General features: G+C 46.5%; 1 protein-coding gene and 1 pseudogene across 5 annotated transcripts in view; one reads left to right on the top strand and one right to left on the bottom strand.

The window, feature by feature from the left end:
* NAPB (NSF attachment protein beta) overlaps positions 1-22170 on the bottom strand; it is a 36314-nt gene that overhangs the window by 3770 nt on the left and 10374 nt on the right. For 2 of the 4 annotated variants that reach the window (XM_043478821.1, XM_043478824.1), the window contains 9 exons: positions 16186-16265; positions 12206-12322; positions 10376-10422; positions 10208-10285; positions 5403-5458; positions 4740-4824; positions 1145-1249; positions 412-480; positions 49-99 (listed from right to left, as the gene is read on the bottom strand). In XM_043478821.1, the coding sequence (XP_043334756.1) occupies positions 49-99; positions 412-480; positions 1145-1249; positions 4740-4824; positions 5403-5458; positions 10208-10285; positions 10376-10422; positions 12206-12322; positions 16186-16265 (688 nt within the window). Of the gene's footprint in view, positions 1-48; positions 100-407; positions 481-1144; positions 1250-4739; positions 4825-5402; positions 5459-10207; positions 10286-10375; positions 10423-12205; positions 12323-16185; positions 16266-22170 lie in introns of those variants that run through there. The other 2 variants (XM_043478825.1, XM_043478826.1) reach the window with 2 other exon arrangements.
* On the top strand, positions 18417-19746 carry LOC122447997 (annotated as a pseudogene). The gene has a single exon (XR_006271472.1). The product of XR_006271472.1 is annotated as a transcription initiation factor TFIID subunit 13-like (transcript).

The raw sequence follows: 22170 nt of genomic DNA on the forward strand, positions 1-22170 counted from the left end.
ATAATGTAATCTTTCAGAGAATGCACTAAATCCCAAAGGGGAACTTACTGCTTCTGTGTAAGCTTCACTGTTCTGTTCTTCATGAGCTTCTAGAAGTTTCTGGGAACATAAATACAGAAAAATTATCTTGGTTGGCTAAAAAGTTCCATCTATGAATGAATACTTTAAACAGTGAAAGAGCCTTCTTACGACACTAACTGATGTTGCCAAATGACTTACAAAAATGGGGAAGTTTTCAAATACAAGAGGCACCCAGGTCAGGGATCCAGCCTTGTGCTAACATTTCTGATCCGCCCAATTCAGAGCATGGTGCACACCCAACCCTAATGGCATCTGAGGCCTAGCGTGAGAGAGCAGGACTCACGGCTTCACAGGGTTAAAACGTTGCTGGATCCAATCCCACTTACTCACTTTCAGCAATTTGCATTCTCTAGAGTCAGTGAATGCTGGAAACATTTCCTCGTATTTCTCAAGAGCAAGCTAGGGAAGAAAACCACTTGTTAACATCTGAGTCACTGAACCAGAAAATGAAGCTTTGATGTTCTATTAACATCAACACAATTTATTTACATCCTGTTTGTTACACTCAACAACAAAAGCAACCTGTACTGACCAAATCTACTTATTTTGAATTTCAATTTCAGTTAAGAGTAAACATCTAAACCAATTTTCCTGAAAGAGGCTGCTGTAGAGAAGACCAAATGAGACAGACGTCATCACCACACCTGCCAGGGCAGGCGTCTGATCTTGTGCTCTGGACGGACGCCGCACCCGGACGCCAAGGCCCGGACGCCAACCCTGTCCCCGCCTGCCTCCAGCCTCCACTCTGCTTTTCACTTCTCCCAATCCTCATTCCAATTCCACTTCTGAGTTTAAAAAAGATGTGATTCTACTTTTCCTGTCTCCCCTCAGCCCCGATTTCTTTAAACCAAACTCCTAAATGAGGTGTGGCCCCTGGGTTGCTTTAACTTAAGAGCCTTGACAGCTGGGATTCCAGCAGCTGCAGGACAGCCAGGATGGGGTCAGGGACTCATCCTTGTCTTGTTTTTCATGGATGCAGCGCAGTTTTGCTCCAGACGACGGCTGAGCACCCGCATTCAGGGTGAATGAAGCACATCAGAAGCTGTACCTCAGGGTGCCTCACCTTGGCGTTCAGCTCATCCACTATGAAGTGGCAGAGGGCGGCTTTAAAGAAGTAATCCTTTGCACTGTACTTCAACAGAGGGTTATCCATGGTGTTGGCCCCAATCTAGGCAAGAAAGTGGGATCAGAGTGAAAAGGTTGGCTTTCCTACAAAAAGCATGCTGACCTTCACTGGCTCTTTAGCAAGTGCTCTCTCTACATCTTATGTTAGAGAAGCTATGAAATCCATTCTTTTAACCCAAAGTCATATACCAGAAATGTTACTAGACAGGAAACAGTATCTGAAACATGAAGTGCTGAACCTGTTCAAAGCAACTCAGAATTCCATGTCCAGGAGGATGGAACAGACGTGCTGCCTTCTGTCCCTCCCGCTAAGAACAACTAAAAGCCTTGATCCTTTTATAGAAAACTAACGTCAGGAGACTAAAAGGTAGAGTGAACAGCAGATCAGCATGGGGCACAGGGCAAATGGCTGGGAGGTGCCTGCTTTTTCTTGCACAAATCCCTGACTTGGAACAGAAAAAGCCAACAACCCATAAATGCCAGCAGGTGTGGTAAAGAAAAAATAAAAGAGTAAGGGAATAGATGGAAGTCTGCTTTCTCCAGCCAGAGGACCAGGAGAGGAGCAGTGCACGAGACAGGGAAGGTTCAGATGGCACCTGCTCTGATCCACCCCACCCACAGCAATAAAAGCCAGAGAGAGACAGGACGGCCTGTCCTCCTGGGACTGGGCAGAGAGCTCAATTTTCCTGCCAAGGGAACCAGCTAGGAGCCAGTCTGTGTCCCCACCACAGAGGCCTTGGAGTCCATGTGGGGCTTGCACCATGCCTCCTAGAGGGAATGAGGTGTCCTCGCCTCCCAGCGCACCTGGCTTTACCATCACCTGTTAGGAACCAGGAGGCTGGGTGGGGAGCCTGGTACTACACCTACACCTGGCAGGAACAGGTCATACCCCTTAAGTGTCAAAGAGGACCAGCTGAGAGAGGAAGTTTAAACAAGACCCTGTCCTATAACACAATGTGAAAATACCCAGTTTTCAAGGAAAACTCACTTGCAATACCAAGAAAAGGGAATAACTCAGATTGAATGAAAAAAACGGTAACTAATAAACAACAGTTCTCACACAGAAGAGATGTTAGAATTATCTAACAGATGTTAAAGGAATCCTCCTAAAATGTTTCCACCAGCCATTACAAAAATGCTTGAGACCAGAGGGAAAACCCAAGCATCAATGAAGGAAGAAAAAAAATTCTTGGCAAAAACCCCTAGAAGATACAAAGAAGAAATGAGCAGAAACTTTAGAACTGAAATACATAATACCTGACATAAAAAATGGATGGGTTCAACAGCAGAACCCATGGAAGAGAGAGAGGACTCAGGGAACTGATGGTAGAACATTAGAAATTACTCAGTCTGAACAGCAAAGAGAGACTGAGAAAAGAGGAACAGAGCATTGGGATACATGTGATGATAAAATAAGGCCTGACATCTGGGCAGTCTGAGTCCCAGAAGGGGAGAGAAAGGGGTTGCTAAAAATCACTTGAAAATATAGTAGCTGAAAATTCCCTAAATTTGGCAAGAAACATAAACCACAGATTCCAGAAGTTTAGTGACTCCAAACAGCATCAAAGCAAAAACACCCTTGCTAAGCCATACAAACTTCTGAAAATTGAAGACAAAGGAAAACATTTTGAAAGAGATAGAGAGAAACACCACCACACCTACAGGGAAAACAGCCTGAATGACAGTAAACCTCTCATCAGAAACTAAGCCAGCCATAAGGGCACATTTCTCAAGTGCTGAAAAAGAGCTGTCAACCCAGAATTGTATACCCAGGGAAAACTGTATACCCAGCTTCAGGAATGAAGGGGAAATCAAAACATTCACAGGTGAAGAGACACCAGGAGAATGTGTCACCAGCAGACCTACCCTAAAAGAATGGCAAACGTTGCCCTCTAAGTAGAACAAAATACAGGAAGAGATCCTGAAACATCAAAAGAGAACACAGTAAGCAAGATATGGGAAAATACAACGGGACTTTCTTCTCCTCTTCAGTTTTGTAAATTAAATTGGGTAACTGAAGTAAAAACTGTAATAGTGACTGGTATGTTTCTAAAAGTGTATAGAGAAAATACTAAAGACAATTATATATTGAAAGGGGGAGGATAAAGGAACAGAAAGTGAGGTCAGGTTTCTATATTACATTGGAACTGAAAAAAATGACATCATTACCCTGTGATACATTATGTAAATGTAACACCTAGAGCAAACACTACAAAGGCTATTTAGAGAGAGATACTAAAAAATACTATAGGTAATCAAGCAACCCCTTGGAAGGCAGGAAAAAAGAAACAGAAAAACAAAAAACAGGATAAACAGAAAACAAAAAAATAAAATGGCAGACTTCAGTTCTAATATGTCGATAATTACATTAAATGTGAATGGGCCAAATACACCAATTAAAAGACAGAAACTGGCAGAGTAGATTTAAAAACAAGACCTAACTCTATGCTGTCTACAACAAACTCACTTCAACTGTAACAACATAGGCAGGGTGAAAGAAAAAGAATGCATAAAGATATGTCATATACACATTAATCAAAAGAAAGCAGGAGAGGCTATATTTAGTAGCAGATAAAGACTTCAGAGCAAAGAGAATTACCAGAGACGGAAGGGGGCATTATATGATAAAAGGGCCAATGCAGCAAGACACAGCAACCCTAAATAAGTATGCAGCAAACAGAGCTGCAAAATAACATGAAGCAAAAACTGACAGAAATGCAAGCTAGACAAATCCACAATGATAGAGACTGCAACACTCCACTCTCAACAACAGAAACAGAAAACCAGCACGTATACGGAAGAACCCAACACTATCAACCACGGACAGCTTATCAACATTTGTAGAACATGTCACCCAGTAACAGCAGCACCATAGAACATAAACTTATAAGGACTGAAATCACACAGACTGCACTTTCCAGCCACAACAGGATCAAACTAGAAACCAAAAACAAAGAAAACAGGGACATCTCCAAACACTTGGAAACTAAACAAAACACTTATTAAAAAAAACCCAGAGAAATCAGTAAATTATTTATTGCTATTATAAAAATAAATAAAGATAAAACAATGTAACAGAATCGAGACAGACAGTCAAAGCAGCACTTAGAGGGAAACTGATAGCACTAAAAATGCCCATACAACAAAGAGGAAAATCAGTAAGTTAAGCTTCCATCATCAACGCCCTAAAAAAGAAGAGCAAAATAAATCCAAAGAAAGTAGAGGATAGAAATCAGAATAACAGAAGGATCGATGAAAATAGAAAAACAGTACAGAAAACCACTGAATTCTACCAAATATCTAAAGAATTAACACCAATTCTCTACAAACTCTTCCAAAAAACAGAAGAGGAGCGAACTCTTTCTAACTCATTCTGAGGCCAGTTTTACCTTGCTACCGAAGTGAAAGACATCACAAGAGAAAATTAAAGATCAACAGCCTGTATGGATACATGATGCAAAATCCTGAACAAAATACTAGCACACGAACTCCAGCAGGCCTTCTGCTCGAAGCTGTGCAGACAGCAGCCTCACCTGCTCGAAGATCTCGATGGCCTTCTGGTACTGCTCCAGCTGGGCGGCGTACGCGGCCACTTTCAGCAAACACTTGTTAGCCGAGCTGAAACCAAGAACCAGGGCAGGGTGACAGTCCCAAAGAAAAATGACAAGGCACCTCGGCGCACCTTCACTAGGTCCAGTGCAAGAGACTCCCAGAGAAAAAGCAGAGGTTTGCCTTTCATCACACATCACAAAACTGTCAGACCCTTTCATCACACGTCACACAACTGTCAGAACCTTTCATCAAACGTCACAAATCTATCAGAACCTTTCATCACATGACACAAATCAGAATCTTTCATTGCATCACAAAACTGTCAGAACCCTTCATCACATGTACAAAATTGTTAGAACCTTTCATCATGTCACAAAACTGTCAGAACCTTTCATCACACGACACCAAACTGTCACAACTTTTCATCACATGACACAAAACTGTCAGAACCTTCCATCACACGACACAAATCTATCAGAACCTTCCATCACACGACACCAATCTATCAGAACCTTTCACCACATGACACCAATCTATCAGAACCTTTCATCACACACCAATCTGTCAGAACCTTTCCTCACACATCACAAAACTATCAGAACCTTTCATCACATATCACAAAATTGTAAAAAAACAATACTTGCCTGTTGGATTCCTCCCCCTTGTAATAATCGGCTGATTGTTCATAATGGGCGATAGCCTGAAAACACACACATTTTATTCAAACTACTTGTTTGAAGAGTTGCATTTACATTTGCACAGGTATTTTTCCTATAAAGAAACCGTTTTCAGCAGCACAACTTTCATAACCCGGCTTGCTTTATTTTGGGAACACAAGAAAGCATGTGCTTCCAGAAAACTGGTGGCAGGTGGCTTGCCATCCACCAGACTCTCTTCTTCTTGACCCCTGACCCAGACAAATGCCCACCACCCCATTTCCTCAGGTCTGTGGCAGTCAGGGGCAGCCACGTGACCCATCCTCTCCAAGGGGATGTCAGCAGACATGCTGTGGCCCACCTCCAGGCATGGTCCATATAGCTGACTCTGCAGCCTTCTCCAGGCCTGTCCCCTTCCTATGAGCTGAAGGCAGCGACCACGTCTAGTGATGCTGGAAGCCATAAACTGAAGATGGCAGCCCTCTGTCAGCCTGGTTCCCAAGTGGTGTCCCCACCACTGCCAAACCCTAAGTGGTGACAGAGCTGAGCTATTCCACTCAGCTTTATGGCTTGCTGCAGCAGCACAGACGTTCCTACGAGACCTAGGGATCCTGTAGAATCAGGGTGTTGCCTTCCATCTAGATGGGGATGCTGTGAACTGTCAGCTGGAGAGGAAACAGGCTGCAGTCTGGAGAGCTAGAAGCCCTGGTCATGCTGCGGCATAAGACACAGTGAAATAAAGCACCCAAAGACTCAGAAAGCAGAACCCATGCTGCTGGAGCAGGAACTCTAGGGGAAGAGACAGACAACAGTGCCTGGTTTTCAGCAAGGTTTCGTAAGAGAGAACTCTGGAAAGATCAGCTAGTTTGTAGGCAATTATACAAGGACAGAACCTCATAAGATTGAAAAGGCCAATGTCTTCTATACCCCAACTGGCAAGAGAAGTCAAATGGCGTTTCAGCAGGGCCAAGCAGGTCTGCAGCAGGCCTCATGATACACACAATGGCTTCATGAGCCATTCCATCCGTTGCCCCCGTGGCTCTCCCACAGCGGCACAGAGGCTGCCACCAAGGACACGGGCGTGAAGAGGCAGGGCTGTGCCTGGAGACCTGACTGTGGATGGTGGGATTTCAACCCACACACTTCATGTGCCATGCAATGTTCTTCCCACCAGTGATCACACAATGTAAGGACCGTCCTTAGTTTGTGGTGTAAATAGGCAATTGATGTGCACACTCCTGCCTTAACATCCAGATTCACCCAAGGAGTGGAGACGAGGCGAGGCCTGATGTGGACTCAGGCCAGCGGCTCAGTGTCTGCAGGGCAGCCCCAAGGATCCGAGAGGGGGGCGTGCGGATGCAGGGGAGCCCCATCAGAAGAGCCCTCCAGCTGGGTCACTGGGAACCCCCAGAGCTGGCTGCAGGGCCTTGGGCCCTCTCCCGCAGGTGGTGGCAGAACGACCAGGGAGCAGAGCCACCTCTGGAGCCAGCCAGCCTCGACTGGACTGCAGGGCGCCGGGGCCCATTTGTGAAGCAGGCACTTCTGTGTGGAGTCACAACTTTTGGGGTCTACGGGTCAGCCACGCAGCCCTCCCTCACTAACACGCTCCCATACAAGTTTTCTGAGTATAACTGACAATAGGAGAAAAACTGGGAACAATTTAAGTGATTAAATATAATGGGCTACTGTGCTAAGATGAAGAATAATGACAGAAAGTATCAATACGAAAAGTTCTTTATGAAACAGCACATTTAAAAACAGCCATAGAAAAACATATACCTGAAAAAAACATCTAGAATCCACTCCTTTGGAGCAGGGGCAGAGCCATCACACACACACACTCCCAAGGATTTTCCTCTCCCACTACCCTGCGAGCGCTGAGGGTAGGGAGGCCCAGTGCGATGCCTGTCACAGCAAGTGCTCAGCAAACAGGTGCTGAGCAGACAAAGGCAGCTGCACTTCACCGGCAGTCCTGGTTACGATACCACCAGGTTTTCCATGAATTTCTAACTAATCAAACATCATCTCTGAATGGTCCGCATCCTCTAATGAGCACTCCTTCCCATTGTAATGATGGGATAAGCATGGGAAACAAGACCAAGCCACCGTGCAGGGAACCAGGCTGTGTGCCCTCTCTCCAAACTACTCACCTTTCTGCTCTCACCGCCCAAAACCTGAGGAGCGGGGCTGGCCTGGAGCAGTGGGACTGCTGCTCTGGAGGGTGTGCCTGTGTGCTCAGTCGCTTCAGTCACGTCTGACTCTGCGACCCCATCGACTGTAGCCCTCCAAGCGCTTCAGTCCATGGATTTCCCCAGGCAAGAACACTGAAGTGGGTTGCCACGTCCTTCTCCAGGGGATATTCCCAACTCAGGGATTGAACCCACATCTCTTGCGCCTCCTGCATTGGCAGGAGGATTCTTTACCACTAGTACCACCTGGGAAGCCCTCGAGGATAATAAATATCAAAAGTAGAACACAACTATCAAGAACAACAGCGTATGTAACAATGAATCCAGACAAAATTATTACACTCTGATTTGGATAAAGCAAACACTACACTCCTCCCTGAGGAGCCTGATAAGCCACAGCATGCTGGAGAGCACTGGGCCCTGAAGACAGAGACGGGACTCCAGGACCGCGGTCACCACCAGGGCTTTACAGACAACACAGTGGCTGAGAGTCAAGCTCTAGAGCCCACTGTGTAGGTAAAACAGCCTTCAGATGGATCATTCTTTTAGAATGTACACCCTAAGAAGCCTACCCTACCCTATAGACATCTACCCTATGCTAACACAGACAAGAGAAACCCCGTTCTCCAGGGACCTGAACCAGGGCTCCTCTGGGTCACTAATGATCACGGACTGTTACCATATTAATGTTTTACTTGAAATCAAAGGAGAAATGTAAGTTTACAGAACTTCACATATCCCTGTTCACCGGCTAAAATCCGAGTGAACCAGGGACACACTGTGGCCACATTAACAGGGAAGAAACTCACTCGTGAATGAATCAGACACAAGGTGCCTTAGTGGAACTGATTTTTCAAACAAATGTTGTGCGCCACCGACCCAATCTGAAGAGTCCCTCCAGGGAGGCAAGGGCAAGGACGTTTCTAGATACAGGAGCCCAAAGTGGAGGCAAGCTGCTCCACGTGCCTTCACCCCATCCTGTTGACACCCCTGACCCTGACACCCCCACCCCGTCAGGGCCCATGAGCAACCTGCAAAACAGCAGGAGCATTGGAGGTGACGTGACGGGCTGCAGAAACTCCCGTGACAAACTGTCAACATTGTTTAACAAAAAGAAAAACAGGAATTCACCACAGATCGTATTAACCACCCTGAATCTCACAGAGACGCATGTGGTGAAGAGGCTGCCCGAGACCTCGCCCTTCAGACTGAAAACTGAACGCTGAGGTCAGGAGAGGACACAGCAGCCTCGGCTGGCCGGATGCTCTGACCACCAGCACTCATCCTCCTCAGGACAGCTCAGACTCAGTAAAGACCAAGCCCGCTCCAGCTCTGCCATCGACTCTGCAGACTCAGAGTCGCAAAGACGGGCTCAAGGCTGGGGTTCACCACCTGCTCCTGGGTCAGAGAAGACCTCCCCAGGAGACAGGGCACACAGCCCTGATGTGGTCAAGGTCTGAGGGTGGCCTCAGAAGAGCAGGGCACAGTACGACGATGGCCCAGAGACAGTCCATGACACAAGCCAGTAAGTTCTGAGCCACGTGACCACCAGAGGCATCCCCGTGAAGTCAGACGGGGAAGCAGCCTGTCCCACGGCAGTCCTGAGGGGCGCCCCACCTGGGACCCCATCTGCTCTGGTGGGGAAGGCACCCTCGGCTCACTCAGCAGAGCCAGGGTCTCGGACACACTGGTATACCAGAGGCAGGCTCAGGCTGGAGTAGGGCACCCACTGCAGTGGAGGGAGACAGCGAGACGGGGGTGGTGAGCGGGCCGTCAAAGTGCCTGTAAGGAGGCCCTGAGGTGGGGGCTATGGGTGTGTCCTGGAGAGGGCGGAGGTCCCAGTTTTCATGAAGTGGCTGGGACAGTTTCCATCACAGTATCAAATGGGCAAAGCTCTGCAGGAGAACTGACGTGTGGGGGAAGAGCTCAGAGCAGAGTGAACAGCAGTCACAGGCCCTGAGGCAGCACACGCCTGACACGTGAGAGGCTCTGGAGAGGTCAAGGTGGCCATCACACGAGGAACAGGGGAGCACGCGGGGGGAGGTGCTGGGTGAGGAGGCGGGCCCCGCGACTGTGAGTTGTGGAGAAACCGCCTGATTCACTGCTGACGCGGACGAGCTGCTGCCAGACACAGCACTTCAGGCCGTGAAGTTATGTGAGCAGCGAGGATCACGGGAGCAAGGGCAGGGAGGGGATGAGAGCCCAGCCCCCAGGGAAGAGGAGCAAGCAGCCACGGGCAGGGGTGTGAGCAGCAGGCAGGACCATGCTCCAGAGGCCAAGGGAGAGGTGAAACAGGAAGCGAGAGTGACAGCAGTCTGGGGCGGAAGCAGGCATGGAATGAAGGGACCTCCGAGCTCAGCGTCCACCACCAACAGAACCAGCCGTTCCTCCTTGATGCGTGCCTGCTGCCCATGGCGCTCGGTCTTACGTAAACGCTGTCCCAAATCTGAGCAAAGGCAGCCTGGGGCCCTGGCAAGGGGTTTCCCTCCCGCTGCTACCCGAGGTCTCCAGGGGACCCCACCTGCGCGTGCTTCCCTCTGCCCTCGCGTCCCCACCACAGGGGCGCATGGGGTCCCCGCCCACCAGCGTCCCTCATCTGCGCACCTTCTCAATGTCCACCAGCTCTGTCTCGTAGATCTCTGCGATGGTGATGTGGTGCTTGGCCGCAATCGTGAACCTTCCCTGGGGAGGAAACACAGCGGTCACATCCCGGTTAACTGTGAGCCATCTCAAGGCTCCACCCCACGGCCGCTCAAGCAAGGCAGGTCTTACCATGTCTGTGTAAATGTCGATGGCTGCATTTAAGCAGTTGATAGCCTCTGAAGCGAAGGCATTCAAGAGAAACAATGAAAAATCCATTCAGTCAGAGGGTTTGCTAAGCCTGTCTTCCTGGGGGCTTCTAGAGCACTAATGGGGCCCCATCGGGGCGAAGGGGAGGCAGGATGGTTGGTAAGAAGCAAACACGCATCTGCACATGCCCGGCCCCTCCACGAGCCAGTACACAGCGGCTGCAGCATCAGAGAGGAGGGCGGGGTGGGGAGGGGAGGCTGGCTCAATGACACCTACCCCGACCCTGAGGACCTCACAGGGAAGCCTGCATCACGAAGACAGAACAATGGAGCCGGAGCCAGCATCAACACCCATCCACCTATCCACTAAAACCTGAGGGCAGCTCCTTCCTCACTGACACCATGTGCATGCAGTGATTTTTGGAAGACAATTACTCTTTGTACAGCGTTAGAAGAAGCTAACTTTCGGTGTTCTAACAAATATCAACAGGAAGAAAAAGCCTAATAAATGAGAGAGCTCATGAATAACATCGATTTCCCAGAACAGTGAGCCTCACAGAGCAGAGGCGTGTACAGCACGGGCACACAGGGCCATGAGTGCCCCCCTCACAGAGCAGAGGCGTGCACAGCTTGGGCACACAGGGCCAACAAGTGCCCACCTCACAGAGCAGAGGCGTTGACAACATAGGCACACAGCTGGCAGCACCCAGGGCACCACTTCTGCTCTGGAGAGGCAGCAAAGCAAAAAGACCCAACGGAAGAATCAGGAAAGTAAGTAAATTTGTGACAATGAGAGCGATTTCCCCCAACCTGCCTGAGAAATATGGATAATTGTGCCTTTAAAAATACAGGAAAATTGAAGAGCTACCCACAAAATCCCACTCAATACCCCAGCTAGGAATTTGATGCCCTTTTCCTCCATTTTCTGGACGCATTTCCATGAGCACACGCTTTTTGTGAACCCGAGATTTCGGCTTCCTGTGGTCCTCCAGTTGCCGTGCAAACATGCCCCAGGTCACAGGGCCTCCCGGACGTCAGGGCTTGAGTGCCTGCACCACATGGTGTGGCACTAAACACTGATGTTCAACGACTCTACTGTGCACTTGGGCTGTGCCCAGTTTTTCCCTTTGGAAATAAGCTACGGCTAATTCTTATACCACAGCCCTTATTTCAGTGTGAGACTGTCAGGAAACTCGGGATTTCTGTGTTAAAATGGGCTGCTGAAACAGGAGGGCAATCCCACAACCACAGGGCATGTGTGGAGCGAGGGCAGGCCTTCAACTGCAGAGTGTGTGCTTCTCCAACTCAAAAACAAAGGACATCTGAAAAACTTCACCACTTCAAATATCCAAGGTCATTCTTTCCTCAAAACCAACACTTGGAAAAATGCTTTTTAAAATAGTCAGATAGTACTCGCTTTGGCAGCACGTATACTAAAAAAGTCAGATGAATGCTGTGTGTATAAACTGTTTGTAATTACTGGATTTTACGACCTCCCGTTCACTGCATCTCCAGATAAACTATTCAGAAGTAAGGGAACGAACCTCTGTTTCCCTTAGCGAGCAAGGTACACATTCATGACATTAACATTAGAAGACTTAGATAAAGCTAAAGCTAATTTCCAAAAAACTGTCCACAATGCAGCATAGATGGTGTTTCAGAAGATGGTATTGACAACAGGATAAATTTAACAGATTTTCTCCACAGAAACTTCAGATGATCAGAGTTAAAAATCTCCAAATCCACACCGTCTGGGAGTGCGTCTCCCTCCAGCAGCAGAACTCGCGGGAGGTCTGGGGGATGCGAGGCTCACCTTGAGGGTCTGCCTTCTTGTAGGCGTTCCCGGCATCCACAAAGCTGGTGGCTGAGTCATGTTTGCTCTGCAGCTGCATGTGGAGCTTGGCGGCCTGACAGAATGCATTTCCTGCAGCTGAAGACGACATGTGGGTGAGTCAACACAGGGGCAGCCACCCCCAGGGCAGCCCCGCTCCAGCCCATGCCTGGGGAAGGCCCCGTCCTGATGGCGGCACATGTGCATGTGACCCAGTCACCTCTGGTGGCCACAAAGACACCCGGGACCCAATGGGCCAGCAACAAGGGCCGCTGTTAGCCTCAGGCCTCCTTCCATACTGACTGCGCGTTCAGCATTCAGCTCCACGCCCAGTGCAGTACCCACACTGATGGGGCGTCTCCGAGAAGACATGAAGCTGGGAGGGTCCACTTCCACTGACTCGGCCGGCATAGCCAGAGAAATGGCCACACAAGAAGAGGCAGCACAAGCCCCCAGATCAGACCACCCAGCTTCAAGTCTTGCTCTGCACAGGATGAGAGAACGCCCAGGCACTTCTGAAGATATGGACCCACCAGCGCGGCCTGGGCCCTGCCAGTCTGAGCCAACGCTGGCCCAAGACTGGAGGTGGGACCGGAGAAGCCTGCCCACCAGGCCTTGACCCCTACCTTTGTGGATCATGAACCTGGTGGCCCAGAGGAGGGTCCAAGCTGCTGCCAAGTGGTGGGCAGGCACCCAGGACCCCTGGGCAGCTGGGAACCTTCCACCACAGTTCGGGAATGCGACAGCCCAAAAGCAGCTCTGATGAGTTGGGTCTCAGAAGTATGTAGCATCACTCGGACCTTCTAGGCAAAGTGCTCAGGACAGCGTGGCCCCAGAAACACATTCACGTGCTGGCCATTTTCATAACCACATGTATATCTGCCCTCAGAGCACCTGTGCTTTGCCAGGTTGAAATGTCATCATTTCTTTTACAACTTAATCCTCCTCCTCCGACCAGTAATTTCATTTTTTGACAGTTTATCTATGCTGGCCATCCCAGAACCAATGGTGTTCCAGCCCTTCCTGGCTGGGGGTAACAGCTCAGCACCCAGGCTCTCCCAGGCTGGCTCCACTTCCCCGGACAGTATTGAAAGTGCTGATTTGACAATTTCATGCTCCCACATTCCAAAACAAGCTGCTGGCTCACCTTTTCAATCTGAGCACTCACTCCAAACACCACTAACTTCCATCTCTACCAATGTGGAAGTATCTTTAAAAGAGTATATTATCAAAATAAAGTTACACATCTTCTCAGACCCAGTTTCCTCAACTGTAAACATCTAATTCCTGCCGGGATGATCTCTCAAAAGCAGAGTAGCAGACAGATCAAATGAATTCTTTTATCCTCATAAAATAACTTTTAAAACTATAAAGAGATGAGATGCAGCGGTATCATGATCACCACCACAGCAACATGGAAATGATTTCAAAGAACCTAATTTTCTTTCAGTTTATTATTTCCTTTTTTAACCACTTTTAAAATTGAGGTATAGTAGATCCACAATGTTGTGTTAGTTTCAGATGTACAGCAAACTGTTTCAGTTATGTGTGTGTGTGTGTGTGTGTGCGTATATTCATTTTCAGACTCTTTTCCTTTATAGGCTATTACAAATATCTAGTATAGTTCCTTGTGATATATGGTAGGTCCTTGTTGTTTATTTTATAAACAGTGGTATCCGTTAGTCCCAAATTCAAGGAACCGAATACTCCATAAAATACGCTGAGCACCTTCCACTGTGCTGCACACATGGGCCCAGGCCCTGCAGGCAGGGCAGAGAGAACGCAGAAACACACTGGCCTTCCAAGGTTTGTGTTCCGGGGAGGGACAGCACATCATAAAAGCACAGACAATACAAACGAACAAATGGACTTCATTTATTTTTGCTAGATGGTGGTAAGGGCATTGGGGAAGAGGGGAAGGGGCTTCCCAGAAGAGTGGACTGCCAGGGATGGCCAGGAGAGACCTCACGAAGAGGATGATGACATTTGTAGAAGGCCCTGGAGGAAAACAGGGACCAGCCACACCCTACTGCAGGGAAGACGGTATCAGAGGGAGGGCACAGCACAGGCAGAGTCAGAGGAGGGAGCTGGGGAAGGAGGCGGCGGGCAGGAGAAGCGTCCAGAGTGAGGAGAGGATGGGAGACCAGCTAGACTCTGAAGGCCACCTTGAAGGATCATAGCTCTGCTCTGAGATAACATGACCTGACTAGAGATTTAACAGGGCTACGTTGGTTTCTTCATTAAAACAAACAGGTAAAGTCAAGAGGCAGGGTGATATCAGGCCAGGCAAGATCACAAGGGTGAGGGTGAGGATACACATATATCCCCTTCAGTTACATAAACAGTAATGCTCCTCTGAAAGGAATTTTCAAAGGTTAGACCATCTGGCCCCAGATAAAGGAAGGAAAAGGTCTTTTTAGATAAGATCACTTTTTACTTATTATAGGATCTGAACCTGGTTTTTCCAACAGTCATGTATGGATGTGAAAGTTGGACCATAAAGAAGGCTGAGCCCTGAAGAACTGATGCTTTTGAACTGTGGTGTTGGAGAAGATTTTTGAGAGTCCCTTGGATAGCAAAGAGATCCAACCAGTCCATCCTAAAGGAAATCAAACCTGAATATTCACTGGAAAGACTGATGATGAACCTGAAGCTTCAATACTTTAGCCACCTGAAGGAAGAGCTGACTCATTAGAAAAGACCTTGATGCTGGGAAAGATTGAGGACAGGAGGAGAAGGGGACAACAGAAGATGAGATGGCTGGATGGCATCACTGACTCAATGGACACGAGTTTGAGCAGGCTCCAGGAGATGGTGAAGGACAGGGAAGCCTGGTGTGCTGCAGTCTGTGGGGTCACAAGGAGGTTAAGACACGACTGAGCAACTGAACAACAATGCTGACAGGACCTGAACCAAAAAGAGAGGTGAACGCTGATCCTCTTTTCTCCTCTCTTTTAAAATACATTATAATTCAGGGGCAAAGGCACTTTGGAAACAGAACATACCTTTCTTATCTAAATGTTTTAAAAAGAATTTTACAGCCAGAAAGGACCTTTCAGGGCCACTTGCACAACAGCATCTACTTCATGGAACTGACTTGGAAGCATCCGCCTTAGAAACAAGTAGACAGATCGCACACCTTACGTTCACATGACTCGGCGTGGCACGGACATCTCCATCAAGCTGGGAGAGCCCCGGGGGAAACAAACACACTTTGGGAGGGAAAGGCCCCCACCTCAGGTCAACTGCAGGCTCAAAGGGCCAGAGACCCACATCCTACCTGGTCAAAAGCCATGTCCACCTTCACTAAAGAAAAACCCTTTCATGTAACCTCTTTTTTCCAGGGCTAGAGGATGAATCTGCTTCTTGAATCAGTGTTGGAAAAGAGCCACCCTCTCTCACAATAATGAAAACAATTCTGATTTCATTTTGTGTACCTTCCCTGCGTAAAAGTATTATGTTAGAAAATGAAGAGTCTGTCAGGGTTTAGAAGTAACACCCCCACTACCTCATTTCTCAGGGGACCACAATCAGTTATCAGGGTAAAGTATGGTTAGAAAGTCTCCACCAAGATTTAGGCAAAGAAAAGCAGGCATTCCTATTTATCTAACATTTTTTTCAGTAACTTTTACTTCAACTTTCACTCCTTTTACTAAATTTATTTAAGCACATGAGTAAACAGCAAAGGTTACCCTTCATAACTCCAAATAATAGTAAGTCTTTTTAATCAGCACATGCCCACTATAGTAAGTATTTTGCAGACACTAAAGCAGACACGCCTTTATGCCTAAACTTCAATCAGTATTTCAAGCTTTGCTCCCTTGGATCAACAGCCCTCCTCCCCCACCCCACCCACACAGCCAGCAGTTTTTCTAAGGTGAAGGTGGACAGTCATGCCCTTCTTCAAAGTGATTTTAAAGTTATTTGCCTGGAAAGCAAACAAACAACACCTTCGTACATACCACTCCAGTTCTTGGCCATCTTGAACATGTTCGCAGCTCTGGTATACATTTCACAAGCCTCTTCTATTCTTGTGTTTCCTCTGAGAAAAATGTAAAGATGAGGTTAAGTTTTACAGTAACAACCATCCACGTCCCTAAATATCCCTCAAGTAATGGATATCTACCAAGCACTTAGGACGTGCCAGACCAGCGCCAGAGAACCTTGCCAGCTGCTCGGACGGGGCACTCTGATCATCCTTGCTACTCCAGGTGAGGGAATCGAGGTCTAAGAGAGTAAACGCCACCCTGTGAGCATGCCAGAGCACTGAGACACAAACACCACTGTGGCGGGACCCAGGGCCTACACCCTCAAGAGCATCCTTTCCATGCGTGTAGACAGAAGTTTTACTTGTCCCGAGGAATGAGAAGTATATTTTTCAAAGGAGGCTGAATTTTGAAGGATAAAGATGTGTTGACACTTTTAATGTCCAAGAGCTCAGCACTGTTTGTGTTCAGACTTAAAAGTAAAAACAAAACCCGAAGCAGGAGCAGCAATGCACCAGGCTGTTCAAGGACTATAATACCTGACGAGAAAGGGGCCGTGGGGTCTGGCCCCCACCCTGTGGAAATGCACTCTACAACATCCCTTGGGGGGAACCTCACTGCTTACAGCGTTTTCACTGCACCAAGCTGAGGCCCCTACGCCTGCTGCTCCTCTGTCTCATGTGTCTACTCTATACACAAGAAAGAACAGAGAGAACCAGAACAAGATGGGCTCTGCACAACACACACCACACACCACGGGGAACTCCCAGTGGAAAATAGATGTAAGGACTAAGAGAGGGCGAGGCCAAGGCTGACTGCAGTCTGGAGCGGGGGCACCCCCGTGCCACGAAGCTTGCAGAGGGCAGGCACGGATCACGTGTGACTCTACATGGGGCAGTCACCACTGACAGTCTGACTCCAGACTAGTTCTTTAACTTATTTGGGTCCCCAATCTTGCATGTGTAAACTGAGGGTAATACACAGTCTCTACCTCTGGGTTATTATGAAGATCAGAAGAAATAATCCACATGGAGTTGTCACTGTAGGGCTGGACTCAGAGTCAGTCAGGATGATCACTGTAACTAGATTTGTGTACTGAAGGCAGACAAACTCTGGAATATACAGATCACCTCGTAAGTGATCTGTATCTAGAATATATAAAGAACCCTTACAACTCAATAACAAAAAGACTAATAATTCAAGTAAAAATGGGTGAAAGATCTGAATAGACACTTCCCCAAAGAAGATTAAAAAAAAGACATAGCCAATAAGCCCTTGAAAAGCTACTCAACATCATTAAACATCAGAGAAATGCAAATCAAAACCACAAATGAGATAGCACTTTACTCCCACCAGGCTGGTTAGAATCAAAAGCAAGGACTAAGGAATGTTAGAGAGGATGCAGGAAACTGGCCCCCTCATTTACTGCCAGTACAAGGGGCAAATTGTATAAAAAGCCACTCTGGATAAGCATGGCAGCTGCTCAAAAGGTTAAACATAGTTACTGTATGACCCCCAATTCTACACCAAGGCACATACCTGAGAGAGATAAAAACATCGGTCCACACACAAACTTGTACACAAATGTTCACAGAAGCATTGCTTATAACAGACAAAAGTGGAAACAACCCACATGTCCATCAACTGAAAATGATAACTGAAGGTGGTGCACACAGTGGAGCAGGTCAGACAATAAAAAGGAATGACGTGCTGAAGGAAGCACTGACTGTGCTACAAAGCAGACGGCCTTCACGACATCGTGTGGAGTGAAGGGCCAGTCCCAGGGGAGCCCAGCATTCACTGGAAAGGGCTGCAACAGGCTGGTTCTAGAGCTGGGAGCGCCGGAGAGAAATAGAGGGGGTAGGCAGAGCTTCTTTCTGGGGTGGTGAAAACGTGCTAAAACCACTTGTTGTGGTAACTACATCGTTTAGCGAATATGCTTAAAAACTACTCAACTGGACACCCTGGATGGGTGAAGAGTATAGTATGTGAATTACATATCAGTAAAGCTGTCTCTCTCTCTCCTCTAAAAAAATCCCCTGTGGGTGGGTATGTCATACAGCCAGGGACAGGATGGCAACAAACCACGCCAACAATAAAGCGGCAGAAGGAGCAAAGACTTCTCGTTCACACCTTCACGCTCCTTTTTCTTCACTTCAAAGCTACATTTAAAAAAAGCTAATTAGCAGAGGTGGCTGGCTGGTGGGATGGCAGATGAAGAGGATCCTACCTTTGAGGAAGAAAATGAAGAAATTGGAGGAGGTGCAGAAGGTGGACAGGGTAAAAGACAGACTTTTTTCTAAAGAATTATGATGTATGGGTTTGGAGATGACCAGAATCCTTATACTGAATCAGATATTCTTGGAAGACCTTGTCATAGAGTTCATCACTGAAATGACTCATAAGGCAATGTCAATTGGAAGACAAGCTCGGGTACAAGTTGAAGATATCGTCTTCTTGAGTCAAAAGGACCCAAGAAAGTTTGCTAGGGTTAAAGACTTGCTTACTATGAATGAAGAATTGAGACGTGCTAGAAAAGCATTTGATGAAGCAAACTACGGATCTTGACACCTTTTGTACTTTCTGAAGTTTCATTATCTTCTGGGGAAACCATACTTAATAACTGTATTTTCCACAGTAAGGCCCTGCCTAATACCTAACCATGTGAATGAAAAATGGAGAACCACAAAGTTTTCAGGCTTTATTTTCACGTTTTCAATTTTAGAGTGATATATGAGCCTTTAATTGCCTGCCATTACATTACCCTACTTGAATTACATGTTAGATTTTAATGACCACATGTAAGTCAAAGTACCTTGGGTTTGCAAACCATTCAGTTTCTTCTGACTCCTGACCATCTCAATGATGAATTAATATTTGTGTACTTGTGCCATTGTAGGTTGTAATGTAGCTGTTTAATATGTGAAATCTAAATGGCACCTTTGACTTTGATAGCTAAGATGTGTTTCATGTATTTCTAAAGCTTTTAGACCACAGTAGTGTAAGTTATTAAAAGGTGGTGAACTGGTTTGTGTTTCTTTTAAGGAGAAAATGATATTAGAAAATACAGCCTTTTGTAGGAGTGTTTATTTGTCTTAAGATAATTTGTTTTAATACTCTTCTTTAGATAACAAGAGTGATTTAATTTTTTATTTTTTGAGAAACTAAGAATTTCCTATGAATGGTTCTGTGTTGGAAGACATACTGGATTAAAAATCTTTGGGGTTTATAATATACTGTTTGTCAGGTTTTAAAAGAACTCATTTCCCCAGGTCAGATTAAAACTTCTGAAAGTGCTTTCAGTAGCAGGAATGGCATTGCTGAAAAAAGTTGATGGCAGATAAGCATTTAGGGTCGTGTTTTATTAACATATTTGTTAGTATTTATTTATTGTGAAAATGTATACTTGACTAAAACCATGTGTGGCTATGGAAACCACTTTTGTAGTTCAGGATATACAAGTTTTGTGTGTATTTAGCTCATTTTATTAGTCTTGCACTTAGCTAAAAGTAAGGATTAAAATTGCATTTAAAGGGATCACTGATATTACTCTGTGAAACTGAATGCTTTGTGTGTCGCTTATAAGCATTATCTGTGAATCAGTACTTAGGAAGATTTCACTTTCTTAACCTATCAATATAGAGAATAAAGTATGAAAAATTAAAAAGATGAAAAAGTAAAATAAAAAAATTAAAAAGCTAATTATTCTGATGAACATTCCTAACTCAAGAAAGATTTCAATCTTAGCCACAGCTCCTTGGAGCTAACAGAGGGCTTGCCACTTTCTGTGTCTTATTTTTCTAAAGCGTACCAGGAATCTTGAACTGTAATTACAGTGCAATCATCCTTATTAGAGGTTTCCAAATAAAACTAGCTTAATTAAATGTACTTTATCCTATTATTTTCAGAAGCAGGTTCAGCTAAGAATAACAGAACGCCTACAACATGCTAAGTTTTATGCTGCTGTTTCCATGTGCCTTATGCCACCTTCAGTATTACAACGACCACAAAAGATGACATCTCCATGTTGTTGTTGTCCAGTTGCGAAGTCGTGCCTGACTCTTTGTGATCCTATGGACTGCAGAATGCAGTCTCTGTATTACAGAAGGGAAATCACTGTACCTGGAGGTCAATGGCTTGTCATCCAGCCAAGGTCAGTGGTCAGAGTGGACACCTGATGTCAGGTTCAGCGATATTTACAAAACTAATGAATGAACTCTACAAGACTCAAGACCCTCACCTCTCACTGAACAGAATCACCAGAAAAATCCTGACGTTAACAGCACCAGAGAACTCACGTGTCATAAACAGACACAACTTAAAGAATTCATGAAAAAATTGTCACCCTGCTTATTTAACTTATATGCAGAGTACATCATGAGAAACACTGGACTGGGTGAAGCACAAGCTGGAATCAAGATTGCTGGGAGAAATATCAATAACTTCAGATATGCAGATGACACCACCCTTATGGCAGAAAGTGAAGAGGAACTAAAGATGAAAGTGAAAGAGGAGACTGAAAAAGTTGGCTTAAAGCTCAACATTCAGAAAACTACGATCATGGCATCTGGCCCCATCACTTCATGACAAATGGATGGGGAAACAGTGAGAGACTTTATTTTTGGGGGCTCCATGCAGCCGTGAAATTAAAAGACGCTTACTCCTTGAAAGGAAAGTTATGACCAACCTAGACAGCATACTAAAAAGCAGAGACATTACTTTGCCAACAAAGGTCCGTCTAGCCAAGGCTATGGATTTTCCAGTAGTCATGTATGGATGTGAGAGCTGGACTATAAAGAAAGCTGAGCACCAAAAAGAATTGATGCTTTTGAACTGTGGTGTTGGAGAAGACTCCTGAGAGTTCCTTGGCCTGCAAGAAGATCCAACCAGTCCATCCTAAAGGAGATCAGTCCTGGGTGTTCACTGGAAGGTCTGATGTTGAAGCTGAAACTCCAATACTTTGGCCACCTGATGTGAAGAGCTGACTCATTTGAAAAGACCCTGATGCTGGGAAAGATTGAGGGCAGGAGGAGAAGGGGACAGCAGAGGATGAGATGGTTGGATGGCATCACCGACACAATGGACATGAGTTTGAGTAGGCTCTGGGAGTTGGTGTTGGACAGGGAGGCCTGGCGTGCTGTTGCTCATGGGGTCGCAAAGAGTCGGACACAACTGAGTGACTGAAGTGAACTTGAACTGAAAACATTTACTTTTAAGTCACTCCAAATGCCTACTGTGTTCTATACCTGTGAAAGTTGATTTTTGTGAATTTTAAAGAAAAGTATTTTTGACTGATTGTTATCCAGAGCCCCTAGAACTGAGGGAGAAGATCCCTGAAAACAGAAACCAGTTTCAGTGAGGAGTCTACATTATAAGTGATACAGTACAGCACATGGCAGGCTTCCCGGGTAGCTCAGTGGTAAAGAATCTGTCTGCCAGTGCAGCAGACGTGGAAGATTAGGGTTCGATCTCTGGGTCAGCAAGATCACCTGGAGAAGAAAATGGCAACCCACTCCAGTATTCTTGCCTGGGAAATCCCATGGACAAAGGAGCCTAGCGGGCTATAGTTCGTAAGGTTGCAGAACAGTTGGACACGACTTAGCAACTAAACAAAAACAGCACATGGCACTAACCTGCCAGAAAACATTAGGAAAATAACGTTCTTACCAAGGAGGTCAAAATGCTGAGAAAATATTTAACTGCAGGCTGGAAAAATCTGATTGCCTGACACCCCCACCCCAGGTTCCACAGAGGAAGTGGGGTGAGAGCGACATGCGCGCTCCACCCCGCCCCCACCGCCCAGGAGCCCAGAACAGCAGAGCTGGGTCCAAGCCCCTGACTCTCCTCCCTGCCCCTTCCTGTTTAGGAGGGAAAAACTGAGCCTGGGAAAATCACAGCCTATTAGTCCAGACAGCTCAGATGACATCTACAAGCAGACAAGACTATTAGCCCTCGACTCAT

This window comes from Cervus canadensis, chromosome 10 (genome assembly GCF_019320065.1).
Source record: "Cervus canadensis isolate Bull #8, Minnesota chromosome 10, ASM1932006v1, whole genome shotgun sequence".
Lineage (NCBI taxonomy): Eukaryota > Metazoa > Chordata > Mammalia > Artiodactyla > Cervidae > Cervus > Cervus canadensis.